This window comes from Physeter macrocephalus, chromosome 6 (genome assembly GCF_002837175.3).
Source record: "Physeter macrocephalus isolate SW-GA chromosome 6, ASM283717v5, whole genome shotgun sequence".
In the NCBI taxonomy this organism is placed as follows: Eukaryota; Metazoa; Chordata; class Mammalia; order Artiodactyla; family Physeteridae; genus Physeter; species Physeter macrocephalus.
Genome location: NC_041219.1, coordinates 53,460,923 through 53,484,481, shown reverse-complemented (window position 1 = coordinate 53,484,481; position 23,559 = coordinate 53,460,923). Strand labels below are relative to the sequence as shown.

At 56.3% G+C, this 23,559-nt stretch overlaps 1 protein-coding gene across 2 annotated transcripts in view; it reads left to right on the top strand.

The window, feature by feature from the left end:
• Positions 1-23,559, top strand: part of CACNA1C (calcium voltage-gated channel subunit alpha1 C) — a 477,743-nt gene that overhangs the window by 379,894 nt on the left and 74,290 nt on the right. For both annotated transcript variants that reach the window (XM_024128968.3, XM_028490773.2), the window contains exons 14-19: positions 12,440-12,647; positions 13,529-13,649; positions 14,933-15,047; positions 16,089-16,209; positions 16,495-16,564; positions 21,613-21,745. In XM_024128968.3, coding sequence (XP_023984736.2) covers positions 12,440-12,647; positions 13,529-13,649; positions 14,933-15,047; positions 16,089-16,209; positions 16,495-16,564; positions 21,613-21,745 — 768 coding nt within the window. The remainder of the gene's footprint in view (positions 1-12,439; positions 12,648-13,528; positions 13,650-14,932; positions 15,048-16,088; positions 16,210-16,494; positions 16,565-21,612; positions 21,746-23,559) is intronic.

Sequence of the window (23,559 nt, the reverse complement as noted above, 5' to 3'; positions counted from 1 at the left end):
CCGCCACCCACCCGAAGGCCCGGCCCCCGAACTCCGCTGGGACAGGCGGGGCGCGGACGGGCAGCCACTCCAGGACAGCAGGTTTCCGCCGTGTTGTGACCCGTTCTGGGTGGTGAGATCGGCTTGCTGGATCACGACCATCATTTTTACTGAGAGATAATCCACATACTGTGTAATTCCCTCTTTAAAGTGTACAGTTCAGGGGTTTTTTATGTATTTGCAGTTTCGCAGCCAACACCATAGTCCCGTTTTAGCACGTTTCCATCCCCCAGGAGCAGACCCCACGCCCACTCTTCCCTCCTCCACCCTCCCCTCCAGCACCCGTCACCACCTTGCCTCCATCTCTACAGACCTGCCCTCTCTGGACGGTTCATGTCCATACGATCTGTGCTGTTTTGTGACCAGCCTCTTCCACCTGGCCTGATGGTTTCAGGTCTCCCCCACGTGGTCCAGAGATCGGCGCTTCATTCCTTTTTCGTGGCTGAGCTGTATTCCATTATACGGATGTACATCACGTTTTGTTTATTCGTTCATCTGCTGGTGGACCTCTGGTTTATTTCTGCCTTTTGGTTCCTGTGAATAATCCGCTAGGAAGCATCGTGTTCAGGTTTCCGTGTGGACGTATGTTTTCACGTCTCTTGGATACACGGAGCAGAATTTCTAGGTCACGTGATAAGTCTATAGTTAAGGTTTTCAGGAAGTGCCAAACTGTTTCCCAAAGAGACTGGACCCTTTTACATTCCTACCGGTGATGTATATGGGTTCCAATTTCTCCTCATTCTCATTCTTAATGAAAGAATGAAATAGGGTGGAAAACATCGGAGTGCCTCACATGAACGTAAACACGTTTCATAAAAATCCCCGAGATCGTATCTGGGTCGCAGTGTATGTATTTCTCACCGTGGGTTGTGGTCTTCCTTGGAGGGCCACGTCAGAAGCACCTGAAGGGGAGGGGTTCCAACTGTGCCCCCCCCAAAGGACAAGCCTCCCATCCTAGAGTCTGATGGGGGGAGACTGGGCGTCAGTGAGATCCTGCTGGGAAGAGTGGGGTTGGTATCGTCCGTGCCAGGCCCTGGACTTAACCATCTCTTCTCAGAGTGCTCTGAACTTGCGGGGTGGGGCGGGGGGGTGCTGCAGGGCACCTGGGTGTGACTGTTCTCTTCCCAGTACCCTCAGCGGCCCCCCTGCCCCAAACACACCTGCTCCCGTGGGTTCGTTGAGGGTAGGGTGAGAAGAGGCATTTAAAGAGCCGAGTTCAGTGCCAGGCATAGAAGATTCTTGGCAACCGAGCGTTCACTGTGACTCTGATTGTAACTGTTGTCATTATCAGGAGAAGGAAGAGGGAGGAAAGAGCTAATGGTGATACACACACACACACACACACTGTGGCCGTATTTGTTCGTCTGCCGTGTACACACTGTCTGCCCAGCTCGGAGAGGCGGGAAGCGGGCTGCATGGTGTGGGCTGAACCTGGGAGAAACGGACAGTCCATCTGGGGAGGCGGAGTCCGCTCCTGGGAGACAATGAAAGGAAAATCTAAGACAGAATGAAATGAGCTGGCAAAATGGGCAGGGGCGACATCTGCTTTGGGAAGCTGGGGACAGGAGAGCATCCCTGGGGAGGCTTCGAGGTCGGAAGACAGACTCAGAGTACACACGCAGGAGTTAAATCCGCACGCTGGATACTCCTGGGCGACACTTGCCTCGGCCCCGCCCCCGGAAGGAGCTCCTCCTGAATGTCTGAATATTTTGGCACCGCAGAAAATCCTCGGTTCAAAATGAAAGTAGTAGAAACGTCATGACAATCCTGGTGAATGTACATCAGCTCTTGCTCTGCGCCGGATAGCCTGACCCCAGCGCTTGCCTGCGTCTGACCTGTAAATCTTCACCATCACCTAGAAGAGAGGGTGCCGTTACCCTTGTTCCCATTTTCCAGATGAGAAGACTGAGGGAGTTCAGTCGCTTTGCCCAGGGTCGCAAAGCTGCTCAGGGGTGAAGCTGGGATCACGAGGCTCTGTGCCCCGACCATGACCGTGGGCTGCAGGGCTGATGGCTCAACTCTCTTGTCTGTCTCCAGAGACGAGACGTAAAGGATTTTGACTGATTCTGCTTGCTCCTCCTGGGTCTGCTAAAAGCTATTTTTAATTTGGAGTTTCAGGTGCCTCTTAAGTAATTCTCAAAAGTCCACATGCTTGGGGCTTTGTCTTTGTTTTTTAAATTCCTATAGGAAAGAATTTTGCTCCCAGATATTGTCATAGCATCTTGAAGAGACTTAACGTTCACTCTGTTTCTAATCAACAGTTTATCTATTTCTAATCTGAAACGATTGCCAGGAAGCCGTTTTTAAGTCTATCTTTATCAGCGAGCTTCTTGAAGCCCCTCCCCAAGAAGGATTAGTGGTATTTTCGGATCTCTATAAAGTCCATAAACAGAATAATTTCATGGTCTAATTGGAAGTTACTTTGGCAAAGGCCATCATCTTCCTGTCTTCCAGTCTCCACATTGTCTGGGGGCTTTTGGAAGACAACAAAGAGTCCAGGTGTGGGAGGGTCCCATGCCCCCTTCTGAACCTGGTCTCCGATACACTCCAGTGGCCAGAAAGTGCCTAAAATAGGGGCTGGGGGTGGGCGTGCTGGGCCCCTGAGACAGGTCAGCCTGGTCCTGCCATCAAACAAGTCTGTTTCTCCCTCTTCTTTTAAAATCTCTTGGAGGAAACTTTGCGACATCCCACTACTATTTTTAACGATGTTTTCTGGACCAGTGATGGTGATTCTCAAACCTAGTTGACCTCCTCAGGAGAGCTCATTAAGGACCCATCACTCTAGAGATTTCAGCCAGCAACTCCTGGGGAGCTCCAGGCCGGTGGCCCAGTGACCTCACTTTGAGAAACTCTGGCCTGATTTTCTGCGGCTGCCCTTTGTCCTCTTTCTCGTCTAAAAATAGGAAGCTTCGTGTATAATTGGAAACTTGATTCTTCCGTCTCCGCTCTCTCCTCTAGACAGTAGCCCGACCCCATTAAGACGGTGCTTCTGATGGCTCTCGACTGAGAAAACGCATAATGATAAAGACCTAATAGGAATCCGGCGAAGTTTTAAAATTGATTTTAATTTTATGAATTTCTACACGCCTGAACACATTTGAGGCTCTTTATTTAGAGCGCTAGGATCCTTGGATCCACGGATCCCCTCCTGTAGTTCCAGGCTGCCCTCCTCCCACCCAGGGCCTGTGGGCTAAGGCCCGGGAGCACCGATCTAGACCACGGTTCTCAGCCGTGACCTCATGACCCTTCAGTATGTCCAGAGCAGCTCAACAGCATGTGGCAGGTCATTTGCTATTACTAAGAGCTAAAATACCAAAATTTGTGAACGGTTTCTTTTTTTACCCACCAAATACAAGTACATTCAGCATTGCTCTTGTAACACCCTCACTCTTGGTCACTTGTGTTCCCGAAGGCTTTAATGAACGAGCCAGAACCGGGTGGGTTTACAACTGATCCGTGGCCCCTGCGGGAAGAGAAGCCTTTGGTTTATGAGGACGAGTTGCTAGCCTGCTTACGTTTTTGTGGCACTTTGTCAAAACCTGAGCACGCCTTAGGAAGTGTACAGCGTGTAGGCATATCATCCATCCTATGGGTCTCATTCTCTTATAAAAAGACTGGGCACCCTGCACCAGGCTGTCAGTTGGTCACTGAGTATTCACAGTGCTATGGGTGGGGAACTGCAGGGTGAGAAAGTCTGGGTACCTCTGGGAGGACAGAGAGGCACGCACGCGGCCAAGATCTTTGTTGTCTTTGTCGTCTTTGGGTAAATGACCGTGGGCCTTCCAGCCGCGTGATGGATGGGGCTCTTTCTCCTGCTTTGGGGCTCTCTGCGGCTCTAAATGTTGTCCGGTTTCAACATCTAGTTTGTCTGCTGTTTGTCAGCCCAGCCTGACCTTCACTGTATGAGGAGGAAGAAGAGCTTCAGTTTGATTAGATCTGGACGCGGCTCCGATGTACTAATTCCGTCTCCTTTTTATACGGTTGGTCTTCGCATGCACCACAGTCCCCTGCAGCCCTTTTGCTGTTTTCCCTCCTAAACCCTAAAGGCTTCTCTTTCTTTTGCTGCCCCTCCCCCGCAGCTCCCTTCCCGGTCCCTGAGATGTGAGCTCAGACTGACTCAGCACAGACAGACTCACTGGGGAATCGTGACCACACAGGGGCCCACAGCCCCGAGGTGTGAGCCTTTTGCAAATCCTCCAGACTCTGAGTGTCTCCATGGAACTGCCGGTCTGGCCACGAGCGTCAGACCCTCCCGGCCCCCTTCTCAGGGCCCCAGGGAGGCTCTGAGCTCCTCACGGGCCACTATTATAAAGGTAACTTTGGCATCCGCCCCGTTGCCGGGCAGGGGCCTATGGAGAAGGCGGCTCAGCCACCCGAGCCCGCGGGCCGGCCGTCAGCGAGGAAGGTGCTTATTCTCGGGGGTTAAGGAGACGGGGGAGGACGACGTCTGGCTCCCTGTCTCAGCCCGACACAACCACAGGGCCGACTGGGGACTCTGAGAGGCTCAGAGGAGCCCCGCCTAAATCCCACGGTCAAGGCCAGGACACCCTGCCAGTCGTGATCAGCTCACATCCCCCAGGGGGCTTCTGTTCCCTGTGTGACCGAGGTCTCTGATGCAAACAGGGAAGACAAGGCCTTTGAGTTTGTTGCCCAGGTGGGGTTTGGCTCGAGAGTGACGGACAGAAACTGCGCATCCGGCCCGGGACAGAGGGCGGGGTGGGAAACAGCAGGAGCTCAGCCGGCAGGTGCGGCCTCGGGCCACAGCCCGTCCCAGACCCTGACCGCGGCCTCTGGAGTTCTGTCCGCATCCTCCCGGCCCAGCAAATGCCCCTTCGGCCTCTAGCGTCCGTCCAGCCTCCGGTGCGTTTCATGGGACCGGGACCCAGCTTCCCTGCGGTGGTCCTTGGGCACCACCGTGTCCCGCGGCTGCGCGGGGAAGGGCTGAGCTTCTCCCTGAATGGACCCCTCCTGCTTCCCCAGGTTCTCTCCCGAGACCGTGTCCCTCGCCCACTCCTGCCCTCGGGACGGGGGTCAGCAGCCCCTACCACAGACTCGGCGCGGGGCGTTTGCTTCGAAACACTCCACCACGATAGATGAGTGCCACCAGCTCTGAGAGGCTTTGTTTTTGCTCCTCAGGACAAGGACGGTTGGGACGGGTATAAATTTACTGATGGCCTGAGAGACGTGTGGGAGAGGGGCATTTGCAGAGCTCCAGAGCTGTGGGTACCGTTATCAGGAACATCTTTTCCCTATGGCAGGCTCAGGGCTCCGCTCTGTACCCAGAGCGCAGAGGGTGGCCCTGAGCTCTTCGAAGCAAAGGTTCATGAGATGAAAGTTCCGGTTCACGCAAGGCTTGGGCTTTTTCCGTCGTCAGGAGACGGGAGAGTTCCACGGGCACCAAACCCTAGGCCGACGGGACAGGGAGCAGGATGCACATAAAGTTCCCTGAGCAGGTGGCACTTAGACCAGGGGACAAAAGTGAGCCAGGCGAGGGAGTTGGAGTCACGATGAAAGTGACGGGAGAAAGCCCTCACTGGCGCCTGCTGTGGGTGGCGGGGGGCGGTGGGGGGGCGGGCGCACGGATTCCGAGCCACAGGAGAGAGGAAGAGAGACCATGACCCCAAGGGTGACCCGGCAGGGGAGGTGAGTCTCTCGAGCGGCCTGTGCTTCGGGGGCTGAGACCCCCAGTGCTGGAGGGTTCTTCCGTGCACGTGGCCGCACGCGGGAATCGTTCTGAAGAGGCGGGGCTTGGTTTTTCTCAGTTTCTCTACAAGGTTCAAGACCTTGAGTCCTTTGTTCTGCAGGTGCCCACTTTTCTCCAAAGCGCTTTCTTTTTTGGCGTGAGTGTGTGTATTTCAGTCTTAATCAATTAGGGTGAAAGCCCCCTTCGACGGTGAATATGCCGTCAACCCTCCAGTTCACCACCCGCCAGCCTTCCAGGAGGGAGAGGGATCCTGGGACGTGGGGCCACAGCGGTCACAGACATCAGGACCAGACTGACATCGAGAAGGACAGAGGTGCAGGATCTGCAGGGCCTTCCCATCGCCCTGCCCGGAGGCTGCCACCTGGCACCTGCAATCCTCTTTGGTATCAGGGTCGAGGAGAACCCACCCTATTCCCCGCCGTGTGCCACGGCGAGCCGGGCCCCAGAGTCCAGCCGTCTCCTCTGAGCTCCGCAGCGGCCCCACAGCGACCCCCGTGTCGGTCTTCCAGGGAGTGCACGTAGGGATGGACGGCCTTGCGACCAGCGAGGGGGTCCCTCGTGACTCCAGGCCGCTGGCACCAGCCCTGCTCAGTTGCTGCTGCCCCAAAGGCACAGCGCACAGGTGGCAGGCCACGCGCGGGGACCTCCACCCTGTCCTGCTGGACGGGAAGCAACAGGAGGCTGCACGCCAGCAGCACCCACCACCACGACCTGGTCCAAGGGCAGCATCTCCTCAGCCCGGGGGTGTCCGTGAGCAGGTGGGCTGGGTCAGGAACTTGGCCGCAGTCTGGTTCGCGAACCAAGGCTGGCAGGCGCCCTCAGACCTGCGGCCCCTTGTTCTGAGACCCCGGGGGGGGGACGATCTCCCCAGGAGAGACTCGTGTTCACACGGCTCTCTGGAACCCTACCCAAGAGTCTAGAAGCCACAGCGACCCTACTTTCTATGTAGCAAACTGAGGCATCGTAGACTTCTTTCTTTTCTCCTTTTTTTGAATCAAGGCATATACAGCTGAGCCTTGAACAGCAGGAGTTTGCGCTGCGAGGGTTCACTTCCATGCGGATGTTTTCGCGCCGCAGGTCTATACAGTCCGAGGTTGGTTGGATTTGAGGGGACACCGACGGTCAGGGTGTCCTCGGATTTTCGACGCTGAGGGTCGGTGCCCTGACCCTGTGCTGTTCAGGGGTCCACTGTCATTGACACATAACATGATATTCGTCTCAGGTGAACAGCATAATGTTTCCATATTTGTATACGTTAGGAAATGATCACCACGACAAGTCGAGTTAACGGCCATCACCACACGCGATTTTTCTTTTCTCGCGATGAGAGCATTTTAAGATCTATTCTCTTGGCAACTTTCCAGCGTAAAATATGGTATTGTTAACTGTAGTCACCGTGCCGTACGTCACATCCCCAGGACTTAATTGTTTTATAACTGGAGGTTTGTACCTTTTGACCCCCGCACCCAGTTCGCCCACTTCCGCCCACCCCACGCCTCTGGGGACCGGTCTGTCCTCCCGACACGTAATAGTGTGACAAGTGGTCTGGTGGTGCAAGCTCAGGAACCCCCGGATCTAGGGAAGCCACAGGATCAGAAGTGACGCTGGGGGGAGAGCAAGAGCCATTCCTCACCTTTGAGCAAAGTGGGTTTGACTCGGAGGGTGAGTGTGAGGCCCGCCCCCCAGCCCTGCTCCACACACACGGGGTCTGGGTCCCCGCCAGGCCCGTCCCCTTGCCTTCCCTCCATTAAGTACAAAGTCGAAGATTGGTTCCTTCGTCCAGCAAAACACTCCCAGGGCACCTCCTTTGGCTGTGCTCCAGCACAAGCCCTGCTCTCTGGACCGTCCCCCCGGCGGGGATGAGCTTGTAAAACGCAGGTTGGGGACAGGGTGGCTGCCAGGAGGGCATTGAGCAAGACCCGGGAAACCGACTGAAGGAGTGAGCCCCGCAGACCCCGGGGCCGGGCCGGCCAGTTGGGGGGGTGCAGGCGGGAGAGTGCGGGGCCGGCCGCAGCCTCGCAGGGGGTAGCAGGGGAGGCGCCGTCCACAGGGTCTGCGGGGCCTCGGGCGGGGCCTTGGAGAGCGTCCTGCTGCCCGGCCGAGGAGGGGTCGGGGGTCACAGGGCGCCAGGAGTTGTCCCGTGGTCGGGGATTCTGAGAGTAGGAACGTGGCCAGGGGTGTCCGCCGGGTTTCTCACTGTGGATGTGCCCTTTCCCTCTGTGATTACCGAGTAATCCCTGGAGCGATATCGGGGCCTGTGAACACCCTGCTCCGCAGAGACCTTCCACCGTGACGGTCTGTACCGAATCACTGACTCGTCCTGTCATTCATTCGTTCATTCATGCATTCATTCATTCCTACTGCCCGTTTGACACCGTGTGGAAAGCAAACCCCTCTCTCCTTTCTTTAACGTCAGTGGATTCGATTTTTTTCAGTGTCTTGTGACTTATTACCGTCGCTGAGGGCGCCGGCGGCAGCGCGTCCGCAGCTCCTCACCTGGGCGGTGGGGTGGGGTGGGCAGCACAGGGGAGACGCCGGCCTGGGTGGCAGGTGCCCGAGGGGCTGTAGCCTGGCTCCGAGGACGGGGGTGCGGCTGTGGGTGTGAGGCCACCGGGAGGGCGACCCCAAGGGTCTGGGCTCGAGCCGGAGACGGCGGCTTGCGTCACCGCGACGGCGTGATGGCGGGGTGGGCCACGGGGCCTCGGTCAGGCCAGCGGCTCGTGCTGGGAACCCCCCATCGACTGAGAGTCGGCCGCGCACCCCTCGGGACGTGGGAGCGGGAGAAGAGCCTTCCGACCAGAGGCTCGGCCCCTGCCGGCGGCTCAGTAGGCCTCCTCCGCCCAGCGTCCCCAGAAGGTCTCCAGCACCCCCGTGACGGGCGACACAGCCGTGCTCCATCACAGCCTCGTCGCCCTCGGTCCAGGCCCGCGGGCCCCTCCCGTCGCCCTGGGCCACACCCCACCCCGGGCAGACCGCCTCCCGCACGGTGACTTTCTCCCTCGGGTCTGGGGCCTCCTTGGCCGGCGCCCCCGGCCCCGTGGCCGGCAGAGGGCCTGAACCTCAGCACTAGGCCCGTCTATTTCCCTCACGTCCACGGGCCTCGGGAAAACGAAGGCACCAACTTTTATGGCCATGAAGACTTGCCCAGAATATTCTGTGCAGTTTAGGGGCTGTGTGACCTTAACCCCCAGGCAGACACTGTCCACCCACGTAGCACAGCGGGGACGTTCTCATTACAGATACACTCCGGAGTTTCAGTGCCTAAACACCGGCTTGCTGACGGGGGCTGGGTGCTCGCGCAGCAGCGATTCATGGCTCCGAGCGAGGCCTGGGAATCGGCATTTAGAAAATGGTTTCCCACCCCCCCACCCCCGGCATGTCATCTCCAGACAGGTTTGGGAGCTTTCAGCGTAAGAGGGGAGGGCGTCCTAGCCCCACAGAGGTTCTCTAACTCCTTGCTTAAACAGAACGGTTAGTACAATCTCTAGCCGACCCGGGCCAGGCAGCCCGTCACACACGCCAGGTTGCACAGAATCTGTTTGAGGACAGAGATGCAGGGGATGGAAGGAAAACCTCTGGCCTCTGCCCTCAAGAACTCAAGCCTATTTGGGTGAGACAAGGCTGTCACAAATGTGGAACAGGTAAGAGCCTTTCTACAGCACGGGCAAATCAATGTATATTAACATTCCGCGAGCAGAGGGCGTGTGGTGCAGGCAGGGTAGAGGCGGAGCAAGGCTGAGTCTGAAGGAGAAAGAGTCTAAGAGACTCCAGGTTGGGGAGACGCTCATGTTTACACCCAAACTGTTGGCCCATCTGCTTCTGTCACGTACGGAGCCGTTCTCCGGAGAGAGGTGCCCGGGTTGGGGTGCAGCTGCCAGGCTGCAGCGGGGCGTGGTTTGCAAGGCACTGTCTCGAGCAGCAGAAACAATTCCCTGTCTGCCTTGGTGAAAAGCCGGGAACATCTGAGTGGAGGAGATCAAGGTTGTGACCTGGAAGGCAGCTGGGTCGGGCTAGTGCTGCCGGGAAGTGAGACGCACTTGGCCAGCTGGGCGCGTGTCCCTTTTGCTGCAGTGCGTTCCTCACCCTGGACAGACCCTGTCCCGGGTACCCAAGCCCTTTCCAGGGCCATTCGTGTCCCCCCACTTCCCCAAGAGAGGGCTTTTCCCCACCCGCCCCCACAGTGGAGGGCGTCCGCGCTCACAGCGGAGAGATGCAGGGCCCCGCCAGCCACAGGCTGTCCCTGTGGACTGGGTGCGTTTGCTGCAATCCAGGATCTCCCAAGCCGGCCTGCTTATCAGAATCCTCTGCGACCCTTGTTCAAAACAGATTTCTGGGCCCCATACGACAGCTATTGAATCAGAATCTTCAGAAGAGAGGCTTTTTAAACAAACCAACTCTTTGGACCGGGTGAATTTGGGAAGCCGCAGTAACCCACACACCCCCTCTTACCCACGGGTGACCCAGGCCACCCTCACCCGTGGCTGACCCCATTCATGACTGGGCTGGGCTGAGGCTCGCATTCTGGAAAAAAAAATTTTTTTATGTGTTTTTTTGTCTAAAGATCAGTAGTGATAACAGTAATTACTAACCTTTATCACGTGTGTGCCAGGCACTATACTGGGGTCTGTATTTATTTATTTATTTATTTATTTATTTATTTATTTATTTTGCGGTACGCGGGCCTCTCACTGTCGCGGCCTCTCCCGTTGCGGAGCGCAGGCTCCGGACGCGCAGGCTCAGCGGCCGTGGCTCACGGGCCCAGCCGCACCGCGGCACGTGGCATCTTCCCGGACCGGGGCACGAACCCGCGTCCCCTGCATCGGCAGGCGGACTCTCAACCACCGCGCCACCAGGGAAGCCCCTGGGGTCTTTTTTTTTAAATGAAGAGCTGGAATTATATTTTTTCTAGGTTTACTGAGAAATAATTGACCTATGTCAGTGTCTACATTTGAGGTGTACAGCATGATGGTTTGTTTTCTATACATTGTGGAATGATTGTGACAGTAGATTTAGTTAACGTGTCATCTCATAGAGACAGTGTGAAAAAAGAAAAAAATTATCCTTGTGATGAGAACGCTTAGGGTTTACTGTCCTAACAACCGTCACATACAGCACACAGCAGTGGTGGCTACAGCACACAGCAGTGGTGGCTACAGCACACAGCAGTGGTGGCTACAGCATCATGCTGTACGCTACATTCCTAGTATTTACTTACCTATAACTGGAAGTTTGTACCTTTTGACGCCCTCCCTCCTGTTCCCCCACCACCACCAGCCTCTAGTAACCACAAATCTGATCTCTTTTTCTGTGAGTTTGGTGGGGGGTTTTGTTTGTTTGTGTCTGGTTTTTTGGATTTTTTTAGATTCCACATATCAGGGAGGTCATATGGTACGTGTCTTTCTCTGTCTGACTTATTTCACTAAGCATAATGCCCTCCAAGTCCATCCATGCTGTTGCAAATGGCAAGATTTTCTTCTTCTTTATGGCTAAATAATATCCCATTGTAGATAACGTACACCACAGTTTTCTTTCACCATTTCTCCGTTCATGGACACTTAGGTTGTTTCCGTGTCTTGGTTATTATGAATAATGCTGTAGTGAACGTATCCTTTGGATATGTTCCCAGAAGTAGAATTGCTGGAGCGTACGGTAGCTCTATTTTTAATTATCTTGAGGAAGCTTCGTTCTGTTTTCCACAGCAGCTGCACCAACTTACATTCCCACCAACAACGCACAAGGGTTCCCTTTTCTCCACATTCTCACCAGCACTTGTTATCTCTTGTCTTTCTGCTGATGGGCGTTCTAACAGGTGTGAGGTCACGTCTCTTGGTTTTGATTAGCATTTCCCTAATGATCAGCGATGTTGAGCATCTTTTCAAGTGTCTGTTGGCCGTTTGTATGTCTTCTTTGGAGAAATATCGATTCGGGTCTGGTTTTTTAAAATATTTGTTTATTTTTATTTGGTTGCGCTGGGTCTTAGATACGGCATGCGGACTCTTAGCTGTGGCATGCATGTGGGACCTAGTTCCCTCACCAGGGCTCGAACCCGGGCCCCCTGCATTGGGAGCGTGGAGTCTTAACCACTGCGCCACCAGGGAAGTCCCTGTCTGTTTTTTTAAAAGGATTATTTGGGGTGTTTTTTGTTTGTTTGTTTTTCTGTTGAGTTGCATGAATTCTTTATATGTTTTGGATATAAATCTCTTATCAGATATATGGTTTGCAGGTGTTTTCTTCCCATTTTGTAGGTCGTCTTTTCACTTTGTTGATGGTTTCCTTTGCTGTGCAGAAGCTTTTTAGTTTGACGTAGTCCCACTTGTTTATTTTTTATTTGGTTGCCGTTGGGGGGAGCGGCTTTTTAAAAACGGTTATCGCATGTAATCCTCCCAATAACGTAATGAAGCGTGTGCTACCGCTGCCCCTATTTTTTCAGACGGTGGGGCGCAGAAAGAAGGGAGGTTAAGCAACTCGCCCAAAGACACGTGCAGAGCTCGGTCGGAACCGGACTCGCGACCCCGGGCCCCTGAATTAACTCACTCACGCTCTAATTGTGAGCTGGCCGGCCAAGTCCCCCCACCACGCTGCCCCGAGGATGAGGACGGGGCCGAGAGGAGGGCGTTGCAGCCGGTCCCAGAGCCCCTGGGGGGTGGGGCAGTGGGGCAAGAGGTGATGGAGGCTAACCCCGCCCCCCGTCCCCAGGTACTGGAACTCCCTGAGCAACCTGGTGGCGTCCCTGCTGAACTCTGTGCGCTCCATCGCCTCCCTGCTGCTGCTTCTCTTCCTCTTCATCATCATCTTCTCCCTCCTGGGCATGCAGCTGTTCGGGGGGAAGTTCAACTTCGATGAGATGCAGACCCGGAGGAGTACGTTCGATAACTTCCCCCAGTCCCTGCTCACCGTGTTTCAGGTATGGACTCTTCTCTGCCGGGACTGTGCTCTGGGGGCGGGGCCAGGAGCCGGGGGGCGGGGGAGGAAGGAGCTTCCCGCCCACTCCCACGGGGCAGCCAGAGCCAGAACAGGTGGCCACAGGAACCCAGGACGGTCTGTAGCTCTCCTACCCCGACCCCCAGGAAATTCCACTGTTGGATGGACCACTGGGAAAAAAAAAAAAAAAAAAGATCCAGTTAAACGGCTTAAAAACTGTTTCTTAGCCGTGGAAACCTTTATGCAAATACATTCCACATGGAAGCCCAAAATATCAACAAAGGAAAGTGGGCGGCCCTTGCTGGGGAGGGGAGGGGGACGGGTGTCTTTCCTACCCTTCACGCTTGCCCCCAGGAAAATACGACTACCATCGAATTTGTGACTTCACGGATATGTTGGCTTAGGGCCAAGCTAAAGTAGCACTTAAGTTTAAAAGTAGATCGATTTACAGATTAAACTGGGTAATGTGTGGATGTTGCCAAAATCGTAGAGATGGTACCCAAAGTCCTCACGTTTGGAGAAAACCGGGGAACCTTTGGGCCCTTAGGGAACACGCTCACCTTGACGACTCTACCCGAGGGTCAGCCGCCGAGCACTGTACCTGGGGGTAGGAGGGATTTTGCCCAGGAAGCTCTTTCAGCCAATCAGATCATTTGTGCCGGTGGCCACGCACTCTGTCTAAGGAGCGGGCTGGACTTGGGGGGGTCGCAGCTCAGAGCCCTGGGAGGAGAACGGGGGGCAGGAGGCGGGGGAGGAAGAGAGAGATGTCAGCCGTTTCTGTCTCGCAGGGGGCTGGGCAGGGGAGTTTCGGGTTTGCTGCTGGTCTAACGCTGTGTCCCTTATTGGTGGGACTGTGTCATTCAGATCCTGACCGGGGAGGACTGGAATTCGGTGATGTATGATGGGATCATGGCTTATGGCGGCCCCTCTTTTCCAGGGATGTTAGTCTGTATTTACTTCATCATCCTCTTCATCTGTGGAAATTGTATCCTTTGCTCCTGCCTCCCCCCTCCCCGCCCCCGCTGCCCCGGCTCTCAGCCTACAGCTCGATGCCAATAGGTGTGCCCCGCAGGTCCTGACCTGGGGGGGACCCAGGGCCCTCCCCCCAGGGGACGCAGGGAAGGGCAGGCTTGGGAGGATATGTCCAGCCCAGAGCACCCCAGCGGTGCAGGTGTCTGGGGGGCAGCCCGGAGCCTGGGCCCGGGGGGGATGTGAGTCGTCCCCCAGCCTCCGATTGCAGGAGCGCATCCTCGCCGCGGTCCAGGCGAGCAGCCCCCGGCCCGGTGTTGTGCGTGCAGCCGCCCGCTCGGACCCCGATGTGCGCGCTGGCTGCCCCAGCCCAGGGCCCCTGCCCGGGGAGGACAGAGCCTCCGCCCCGGAAGTGACATTCACCTGTCGCCCTGCTCTCGGGCCAGGGTCCCTCCCTCTGAAGCCACTCTGTGGGGTGTTAGCCGCAGGCAGAGTGGACAGGCCACAGGCAGGTTCCCGGGGCCCGGGCTGCTGGCACCCCTCTTCCCGTCCTGTCCCCGCGGGCTGTGTGCAGAGGGGCTCGGAAAGTAAATCACAGAAGATCTGGACCCAGAGGCCAGCGGGCGGCCTCGGGCACACCCAGGGCTGCCCACCTAGCTTTCTGGGAACGGGGTGGAAATAGCAGCGCCTCCGACCTAGCGGGCCGGGGAGGCGGAACAGGATGGTGCGCGCCCAGCGCCCGTCCTCGCGGGGCCGCGGCCCTCGCTGCCCGTGCGAGCCGAGCCTCCCGGGGCCTGGGGTGGAAGGTGGGCCTGGCCAGCGTTAGCCTCTCGGCTGGACGGGCTCCGATCCGGTTCTCTGACCCACAGAGCCTGCGTCCGAGCCCGGGGTGCGGGGAGAAGAAAGCGCAAACCCCGCTCCAGTTAGGAGCTCGGGGGCCCCTCCCAGGGTCACAGCGGGAGGGGCAGGGCGAGGGGCACCTCCTGGCCGCGGTAAGGACCACGCCGCACCCCGTCCCGCTGCAGCGCTGCTCGCGGTGTCAGGCACAGGCGGTCATCTCGAAACCGGCAGTTAGAGAGCGAGGCCCGGCTGCCGGCCGCCCCGGCCCGGCCCGGCCCCAGCCTGCCAGCGGGCCTGCTCTCGACCCCTCAGAAAACCCCGGGAAGCTAGTGGGGTGATGGGGCTCGGAGCCCCTCCCCGGGGGAGCTCTGCCCCCGCGTGTCCTGCCCCCTCCCGCCCCCGTGCCCATCCACAACCCCAAGTCCAAGGGTCATTTTCTTTAAGAATGGGCACAAACAGATATCCTACTGAATGTGTTCTTGGCCATTGCCGTGGACAACCTGGCTGACGCCGAGAGCCTCACCTCTGCCCAGAAGGAGGAGGAAGAAGAGAAGGAGAGGAAGAAGCTGGCCAGGTAACCGCCAGCTTCCGCGGCCCAGCCTGGGGTGCCGCTCCCCTCCGCGCGCAGGAGATGCTCCGCCCTGCCTGGCCGTCCCTCCTGGAAGGGGGCTGGTTGGGGGCTCTCTGTGTGAGTTGAGCCTCTCCCCTAATTCCTGGGCATCGCTCTAAGCGGGGACCCCCGCGAATGACATCTCTGGGAAGGTGTAGTGTTGCCCCACCTGTCCAGGAAGGTGGCGGGTTCTCTGTTGAGAAGGGAGGTCGTGAGAGGTGGTGGGGAGTAGAGGGGAGGGCGGGGGCGGCAGCCGCTCAGGGGAGGTCCAGCTCCAGCTGCAGAGCCGTGAGAGACAAGCCAGGGCCCCACTCTGTCTTCGTCCTTGTCTGCGTGACTGTCACGGGCCACACCTCTGCTGAGTACTGAGCAGGGTTCTCCAGGAACCTTTCTCTGGGTTAGACGGGGACTGAGCCTCTGAGAGGCTGGACTCTTCAACTGAATGTCGGACAGAGCGGGTGGGGACAGAGCCGGGTGTGGACAGAGCCAGGCGAGGACAGAGCCGGGTTGGGACAGAGCGGGTGGGGACAGAGCCAAGATGGGACAGAGCCGGGCGAGGACAGAGCCGGGTGGGGACAGAGCCAGGCAAGGACAGAGCCGCGCAGGGACAGAGCCGGGCGAGGACAGAGCCAGGCAAGGACAGAGCCGCGCAGGGACAGAGCCGGGCAAGGACAGAGCCGGGCGGGGACAGAGCCGGGCAAGGACAGAGCCGGGCAAGGACAGAGCCGGGCAAGGACAGAGCCGCGCGGCGACAGAGCCGGGCAAGGACAGAGCCGGGCAAGGACAGAGCCGGGCGGGGACAGAGCCGGGCAAGGACAGAGCCGGGCGGGGACAGAGCCGGGCAGGGACAGAGCCGCGCGGGGACAGAGCCGGGATGGGACAGAGCCGGGCAAGGCCCAGCGACCCTGTGGCTGAGCCGCCTGGCAGGGGCCCCAACAGACCACAGGGCAGCTCCCTACCAATCTGTTCAACATCCCTTTCTTTTCCCACCTGCCGACCGGCCAGGACTGCCAGCCCAGAGAAGAAACAAGAGGTGATGGAGAGGCCGGCCGTGGAGGAGACCAAGGAGGAGAAAATCGAGCTGAAATCCATCACTGCGGATGGAGAGTCCCCCCCTGCCACCAAGGTGAGGGGCCGAGGCCCAGGGGAGGCGGACACGGTCCTCCTGGGCCAGACACCAGGGGACGGCGGGGAGGGAGGGGCCGGGGAGGGTGGACAGCAGAGCTGGGCGCAGAGAGAAGGAAGGCCAGCCTCTTCCGCTGGTGTCCTGAGGCATGTGCGCAGAGGAAAAAGGTTGTGTTTCTGAGTCGACAGCTCAGCCTAGACTAGGGGGCAACTTCAAGGCTACCCGAAGCCTCTAAAGCTGTGGGCCTTGTCTAACTGGACCCTCCTTCTCTCCTTGGCCGCCTAGATCAACATGGACGACCTCCAGCCCAACGAGAGTGAGGACAAGAGTTCCTACCCCAACCCGGAAACCACAGGTACCAGCCCACAGCCTGGCCTGGGGGTGGGGGCATCTGGGGGTGGACACCCAACTGTAAAGCCACGTGCTGGTCCCAGCGTTCCCCCACAAGCAGGGGCCCTGCCAGATCCCCCCGACTCGGCTGCAGCACTGCCGATTATCCTCTGGAGGTCAGGGTACTTTGCTCCTTGTTTCCTCATAATGACAACAGAAGATTGAATGCATCGTGTTTGAGCGATGCCTTTGGGTCTTTTGGAAGCTGGATTCCATAGACATTTAAGGTTTATTATAGCCTATGTTGTAAAATCATTATTAAGTTACATAACTTATTAGGATAACATATGTCACAGCATCTTGCTCACTTAATAATAAATCCCAAACCTGTCCTGTCGGCACCCGGAAGGCGGTGCTGAGCACAGCGTGGCCGCCACCGCTCGCTGCCCTGCAGGACGCGTTCAGAGCTCTGCCGTCTGGTCCGTAAACTGGCAGGCAGGCCCCCTGGAGCGGGTTTCACGTCGGGAGCCCATCAGGCCCCCTGAGGAGCCACTTCTCTGCGTCGGGGAAACCACACCCTGTGTGAGCCCTGACCTGCCCTCCTTCTACAGAGAACTGCAGATGTTATCACGAGCTTCAAGCTCAAAGTCACGACACACCGTCAAGGCTCCGCGGGTCTCGCTGACACCCCTCCCCGCGCAGGTTGGGCTGTGTCGGGTCACGGCCCTGTCGGGAGCCTGAGAACCTCCTGCGTGCGTGACCGCGCCCGGCCTCCTTTTCCCTGTCCCTCTGCAGTCTGTCTGCCGGGAAAGGGGATTTGGCTTCCTGGGGCTCGGACAGAAAGGAGGGCGGAAGGGTGTCCTTGTGCCGGGCGCCAAACCTTTTGAAGCCTGAAAGCCCTTCTGGGCAGAGACTATTACAGAATTTCAAAGACAGACCGGAAATATCCACCGAATGCAGCGGGCGGGTCTTGTCTTGATCCTAAATGAGCAAATAAACTTTTCGATGACATTTTGAGGTACTGGGGGAAATGGAATGTGGACGGGGAGCTATAACCGATTTTAGGTAGGTTTTGTTCATCGCGGGGCCCCCTGCAGGAGGCGCCTGTCTCTAGTCCCCGCAAAGCAGCCCCGCTACCCAGCAGTGGCCTTTCAGGCCTCCCCTCCTGGCTCAATCTCCAAAGCTCGCCGGTTGGTTGGAGCCTCCCAGCGTTGTATACACTACACTTTAGAAACATCACCTCACCCAGGAAGGAAAGCTTTGTGCCAAGATGGTGCTTTTTATCGAATTGATTCATTTATTTGAGGGAACATACAGATGTGCTTAAGAGTCAGTAAGGGCTGAAAATTAATAAGTACACGTGAAAAGGAAATGTGATGACACCAGGGAATGTGTGGCTCAGTCTAGACGCTGTGGGAGAGGCCTGGGCTGCTGCAGGGACTCCAGGAGAGAGCAGCGCCGGGAGGTGGGGCGGCGGGGGCGTCACGGAGCAGGTGGTCCCGACTGGGTCTGCGGTCGGGGAGCTGGAGAGGAAAGAAGTTACTTCCGGACCATCCTGTTTTCATGGACACAGAACTGGACAAAACCAGGGGGACCTCCATTCATTGATTTAATAACTGCTTATAAAGCACCTACTGTGTGCCGGGCCCTGGACCGTGGGGGACAGAGAAGGTCACTGCTCTCGGGGGCCCCCATTGTAGTGGGAGGCAGACAAGGAGCAAGAAAGCAAACCAACCAGAAAGGAAGCATCAGGAAGATCATAAAACCAAGGGCCATATTAGAGGTGCCAAGCGGGCGGGGCTGCCCTGCCTGTGTGGTCACTAGGGCCCCTTTGAGGATGTGACCTCTGGGCTGAGCCCTGAGTCAGAGGAACCAGGCGTGTGGAGATGATCGAGGGAAGAACTTTCTAGGTGGAGGCGCCAGCAAGCACAGTGCGGGGAGTGCGTCCCAGGCTTGCCCCGCAGCTTGGCCTTGGAGGGCGGCTGGACTCTGGGGCTACACGGAGGCCCGGGTGCTCCTTGAGGGCAAGGCCGTGGCTTTGCGTCCAGCGCGCTGTGGGCCCGAGGTGTCAGAAACAGTATTTTGACTTGAACCCGCCTTGAGCAGAACCGCAGCGGTGAGCGTGGGGCCCCGGGCGGCATTTCGCTCTGCCCGCCGCGTTCTTCCTGCTGAGTTCTGGAAGCGCCATCCGGAAAGCGGCCGGGCCTTGCTTTCCCCGCTTCCCCAAGCCTGTGAGAGCTGCGATGAGAAAACAGCAGCGAGGGGTTCCACGGGCACCGGGCGTCTGGGCGGTTGGCTGCCCTCCCCAGAAGGAGCTCTGCCTGACCTCCCCTAATCCGTCACCGCTCTCCTCATGCGTCGTACACGCAAAGCATCATGTGCTGGCAACCTTCTGACCCTTTACAAGTTCGGTTTGTCCTTCCGCAGTCGTTTCCTCTTCAACATTGCTCGCGGGACAAAAGGGTACACACGATTCTCTACAAGGACCTTAGAGGTGCACGCACCTGGCAAACGTGTTTTTCTATAAACACAGATGACTAAATAAGCATTCAATTACCTGTTCTCAGATATTCCTGAATAAGAAAGTGTTGGGTCATTTAGAGCAAAACCGGAAAGAGCACAGAGCCAGGCGGGACCTGAGATCCTCCAGTAAAATTCCACGTATAGATGCCATGATGTAAGCCCACGCTGGCTTCACTGATTTTGCTTTAACAGGAGACCTTGCCGAGGTTAGTTAGGAAGCTTCAAGCCCCTCCTGGACACCACCTCCCGTTGTGTGCCCCTCTCCTGCTGAAAGTACTCATTGGCTGCCGGTCAGCTCTAATTACCCGAGGGGGGGAATCTGACCTGTGCCTGTGATCTGCCGGTCCTCCAGAGAAGCCTTGGAGCCTGGGGTGCCTCTTGCTCGATAAAGAACCGCCTTCTGTGCCAGGCTCTTTTGCTCCGCCCCACCCGGCTTCGTGGTAACCGGAGGGTGCACAGACCTGTGGCTGGTCCACGAGGTCCACCACCCAGAGCCACCTCTCCACCGGACCTTCCGCACAGTCCCCTTCCTCATAAAGCCAGTGTTGTTAACTCGTCACCAGGAAATGAGGCTTCCACGTGCCAGGGGCTTTCTCTCTGCAGGGCTTTCAGCACGTGAAGAGATGGAGCCAGGTACGTTGAAAGTCACGCATCCGAGGCGTTTTTGTCCCAAGTGCCAGGTGGGTGTGGGAGGCCGGAGGTGCTGCTGGGATTCACAGGAAGGTCCTTCCTGGGCTCAGGGACTCAGGAAGGCCAGGTGAAGGTGCTGTCTGAGCCGGGGGTGCCCACAGCTCTGTGGAGGGGCTGACGGGCAGGTCAAGCAGGGAGAGAGCTGAGCCATCTTCATGGAGCCCCCGGACACGGGCTTCAACAACAGAACTTCATCCTCGCACAGCTCTGGAGCCTGGGAGCCAGACGTGGGGATGCCAGCGGGGCCGATCTCCCTCCAGCGGCTCTGGGGAGGGTCCCCGCTCTGCAGCCCAATGCAGTCCCTTCAGGCTCCTCGGCTGCTGCAGCCTCAGCCCCATCTCTGCCTCCGTCCTTCTTCCCTGTGTCTCCTCACAAGGACGACAGCCCCCGGAACGAGCGCCCACCCTCGTCCACTGTGACAGCATCATAGCTAATGACATCTGCAAAGACGCGTTTTCCAAAATAAGGTCACATCCTGCGGCTCCGGGTGGGCCTGGATTTGGGGGGATGCTATTCAACCCACTACAGTGAGTGTTTAGAGAATAGTTTGATGTGAGTGGAAAGTCTGTTGGGAAATACCAGGCAAAGAGCAGACAGACTGAGGAAGATGCTAGACACTCATTTACAGTCTTGGAGTGTCTACCATGGGTGGAGATTATAATAGCACCATTCTGAGGTGCATACGTGCTATTATCCCATCTCACAGATGGGGAAACTGAGGCACAGAGACACTAACTTAAACAGCCAGAAAGAAACAGAGCCAAAATTTGGATACAGGCATGCTCCTAACTTCCATCCCCTTCTAAACATTTTTAAGTCCTTTGGACAAGAACAGGGTATGCAGTTTCCTTCCACGGCCAGTGAGCTTGTCTGCCTGTGTCCCACATTCAGTGTGGCCGCTGGCCTGGAGAACAAAGTGCTTCCGTAACTGGTGTCAGCGTCTAGACCTTTGGACGGAGGGCCTGTTACGGCAGGATTACGGCCCAACTGCCCCTACAGCACAGTGTCTTCTTGTAGTTTCAGGAATAAGGAGAATGTTGACTTTAAGCTCCTGGAACATTCAAGGATGGGGTTGTTTGCTGGGGTGTCAGGTCAGCTGAGCCACGCCCTTTCCCCCTGTCTGCAGTCCAGAAGGGCGAGGACACTTGGCTGTGCCCCAAGTGTCCTGGTGCCCCTGGTCACCTGTCGCTAGTGCCTGACAACTAGGATGACCAGCCACCCCGATTTGCAGGGGACTGAGGGTTTCCTGGGATGTGGGAATTTGCATTTAAAAACAAGGACAGGGGGGCTTCCCTGGTGGCGCAGTGGTTGAGAATCTGCCTGCCGATGCAGGGGACACGGGTTCAATCCCTAGTCCGGGAAGAAGATCCCACATGCCGCGGAGCAACTGGGCCCGTGAGCCACAACTACTGAGCCTGCGCGTCCGGAGCCTGTGCTCCGCAACAAGAGAGGCCGCGACAGTGAGAGGCCTGCGCACCGCGATGAAGAGCGGCCCCCGCCCGCCGCAACTGGAGAAAGCCCTCGCACGGAAACGAAGACCCAACACAGCCATAAATAAATAAATAAAATTTTAAAAATAAATAAATAAATAAAAATAAAAACAAGGACAGGTTTTGAGTTGATCACCCTACTCTCAGCCCCCTCTTGTGTGCTGCCCGGGAGTCTTCCTCTAGCAGAGATGAGCTCCAGCCGTGCCCACGGGGAGAGAGCTGGGTGTCATGGCTGGTCCCCTTCGTTTCCAGAGATGTGGATGATGTCTTCTGATTCCTGTCCGTTGGAAGGCATCTGGAAGTAAGCCGCACGGTGGTAAAAATAAGCGGGAGCCGTGGAGCTATTTAGAGCGGTGCTTTTCTCTTGCAGGAGAAGAGGATGAGGAGGAGCCTGAGATGCCCGTGGGCCCCCGCCCACGCCCCCTCTCGGAGCTGCACCTGAAGGAGAAGGCAGTGCCCATGCCAGAAGCCAGCGCCTTCTTCATCTTCAGCCCAAGCAACAGGTGTGTGGACGGGGCTTCGCTCTCTCTGTGACACAAGCCCGGCAGGTGTCAGTGCCCTCCAGCCTCTGGGTGGGCCTGGGACTCTCCCAGCTCCCCACAGCTTGTGTAAACAGGCACGGATTTAGGGAAGAGAGTCCTGGATTCTGAATCAGAAGACCCCGGTTTGTTTTTCTCTCCATTTTGTGAAATGAGTAAACTCTTATTTCTATTCTGTTGGTGATTACATTTAACTTAACAAAGCCTAAAGTTGAACAAGATCCTAAACCTTCTCCTGCAAAATGGAAGGAGTTAAAATAGTGAGACTACTTTAACTCCTCCCAGCCCTCTTGCCTTACGTGTTATGGTTGATGAGTATTTTGGTCCCGATCTTTATTTCCAACACGACAAGTCAGACATGAGTACCGGTGTAGACGGTGTTGTGTTTGGATTTACATACCACTTACTATTTTATCTGTTCACCATTTTTTATGCATCTCAGTCCATCCTTCAGCAATCATTTTCTTTCCTCCTTAAAGTACATTCCTCAGAAGTTCTTTTATGGAAGATTCACTTGGCCTCTGTTTATCTGTAATCCTTTCCATTTCTTGTTCTTGAAAGGTAGTTTGGCTGTGTACACACTTTCAGGTCGACGGGTTTCAGCCTTCAGCGTGTTAGATGTGTTATTCCACCGTGAAGTCGGAATTCCTACGATTGTTCCTTTGTCAGAATCTGCCCCTTGTCTCCAGTGGCTTTTAACATCATCTGCTGTCTCTGGGGTTGTGCACTCTTACCACCATGGATTTCTTTCCATTTATCCTGCTTGGAATATGTTATGTTTCTTAAATCTATGGATTTATATTTTTGTCAGTTCTTGAACACCATTAAAGATTAGGAAAAGAATAGCTACTTCTTGGAAAGTTGCAGGATAGTCTCTTTGCACACTGCCTCATCTTCCTTCTCTCCAGCTGGTCCAAGTAGACACGAGTTACACCTTCCCATTCTGTCCTTCCCAGCTCACTCATTCACACCTTCATATCATTCATCTCCTAGTCTCTCGGTTGGAATTCTGGGTCATTTCTTCAGATATATCTTCCAATTTCTCAATTCTCTCTTCATCTCTATGTTACTGTGTAAACCAGTTTTCACATCAGCTTATATCTTTTCACTTCAGACAGCTCCAGGTCTGGCTTGGTTTTCTAGCTCCATCTGTCTATGTCTGAGTTTCTTGTTGATCCATCATCTTTGTGGTCAAGTCCTTTATTCCATTAAACATTTCAGATATAGCTGTTCTATAATGTGTATCTGATGTTCCCAACATACACAGTCTTTGGGGAGGGGCCGTCTAAGTCAATTATTTGTAGTTTCTTCGATTCCCATCTTAGTGGCTTATCTTCTTGAGTGTTTAATGATCTTTGATTGTGACCTCAATACTTGATCTTAATCAGCAAGATTCCCATGGACCTAAATTAGGACTGGGAAGCTTTCTTCCGGATGCTCCTTGAGGGCATTGGCTCCGCCTAGGTGTCCCGGGCCCCTCTACCCCACCTCCGGCTGGCTCGAAGTTTCCTGACAGCAGTGCTGCCACTGGCCTCGTCCGGCGCCTCTACCCATCCCGGCTGCATGTCACACAGACCCCAGCTCAGTGGCTTGGCTTGTTTGTTTGGGGAGGATTGCTGCAGACCTTTCCTAACTCTTGTGAAACCAGAATTGTCTCAAAAAGCTTGTCCTTTCCAGAATTTGGTGCTTCTGCATCAGTAAGGTCTCTCAGAGCATTTAGTCAACCACACGCCAGGAACAGAAGCCTGAAGGCCGGGTTCGAGCCCTGCCCGCTCCCC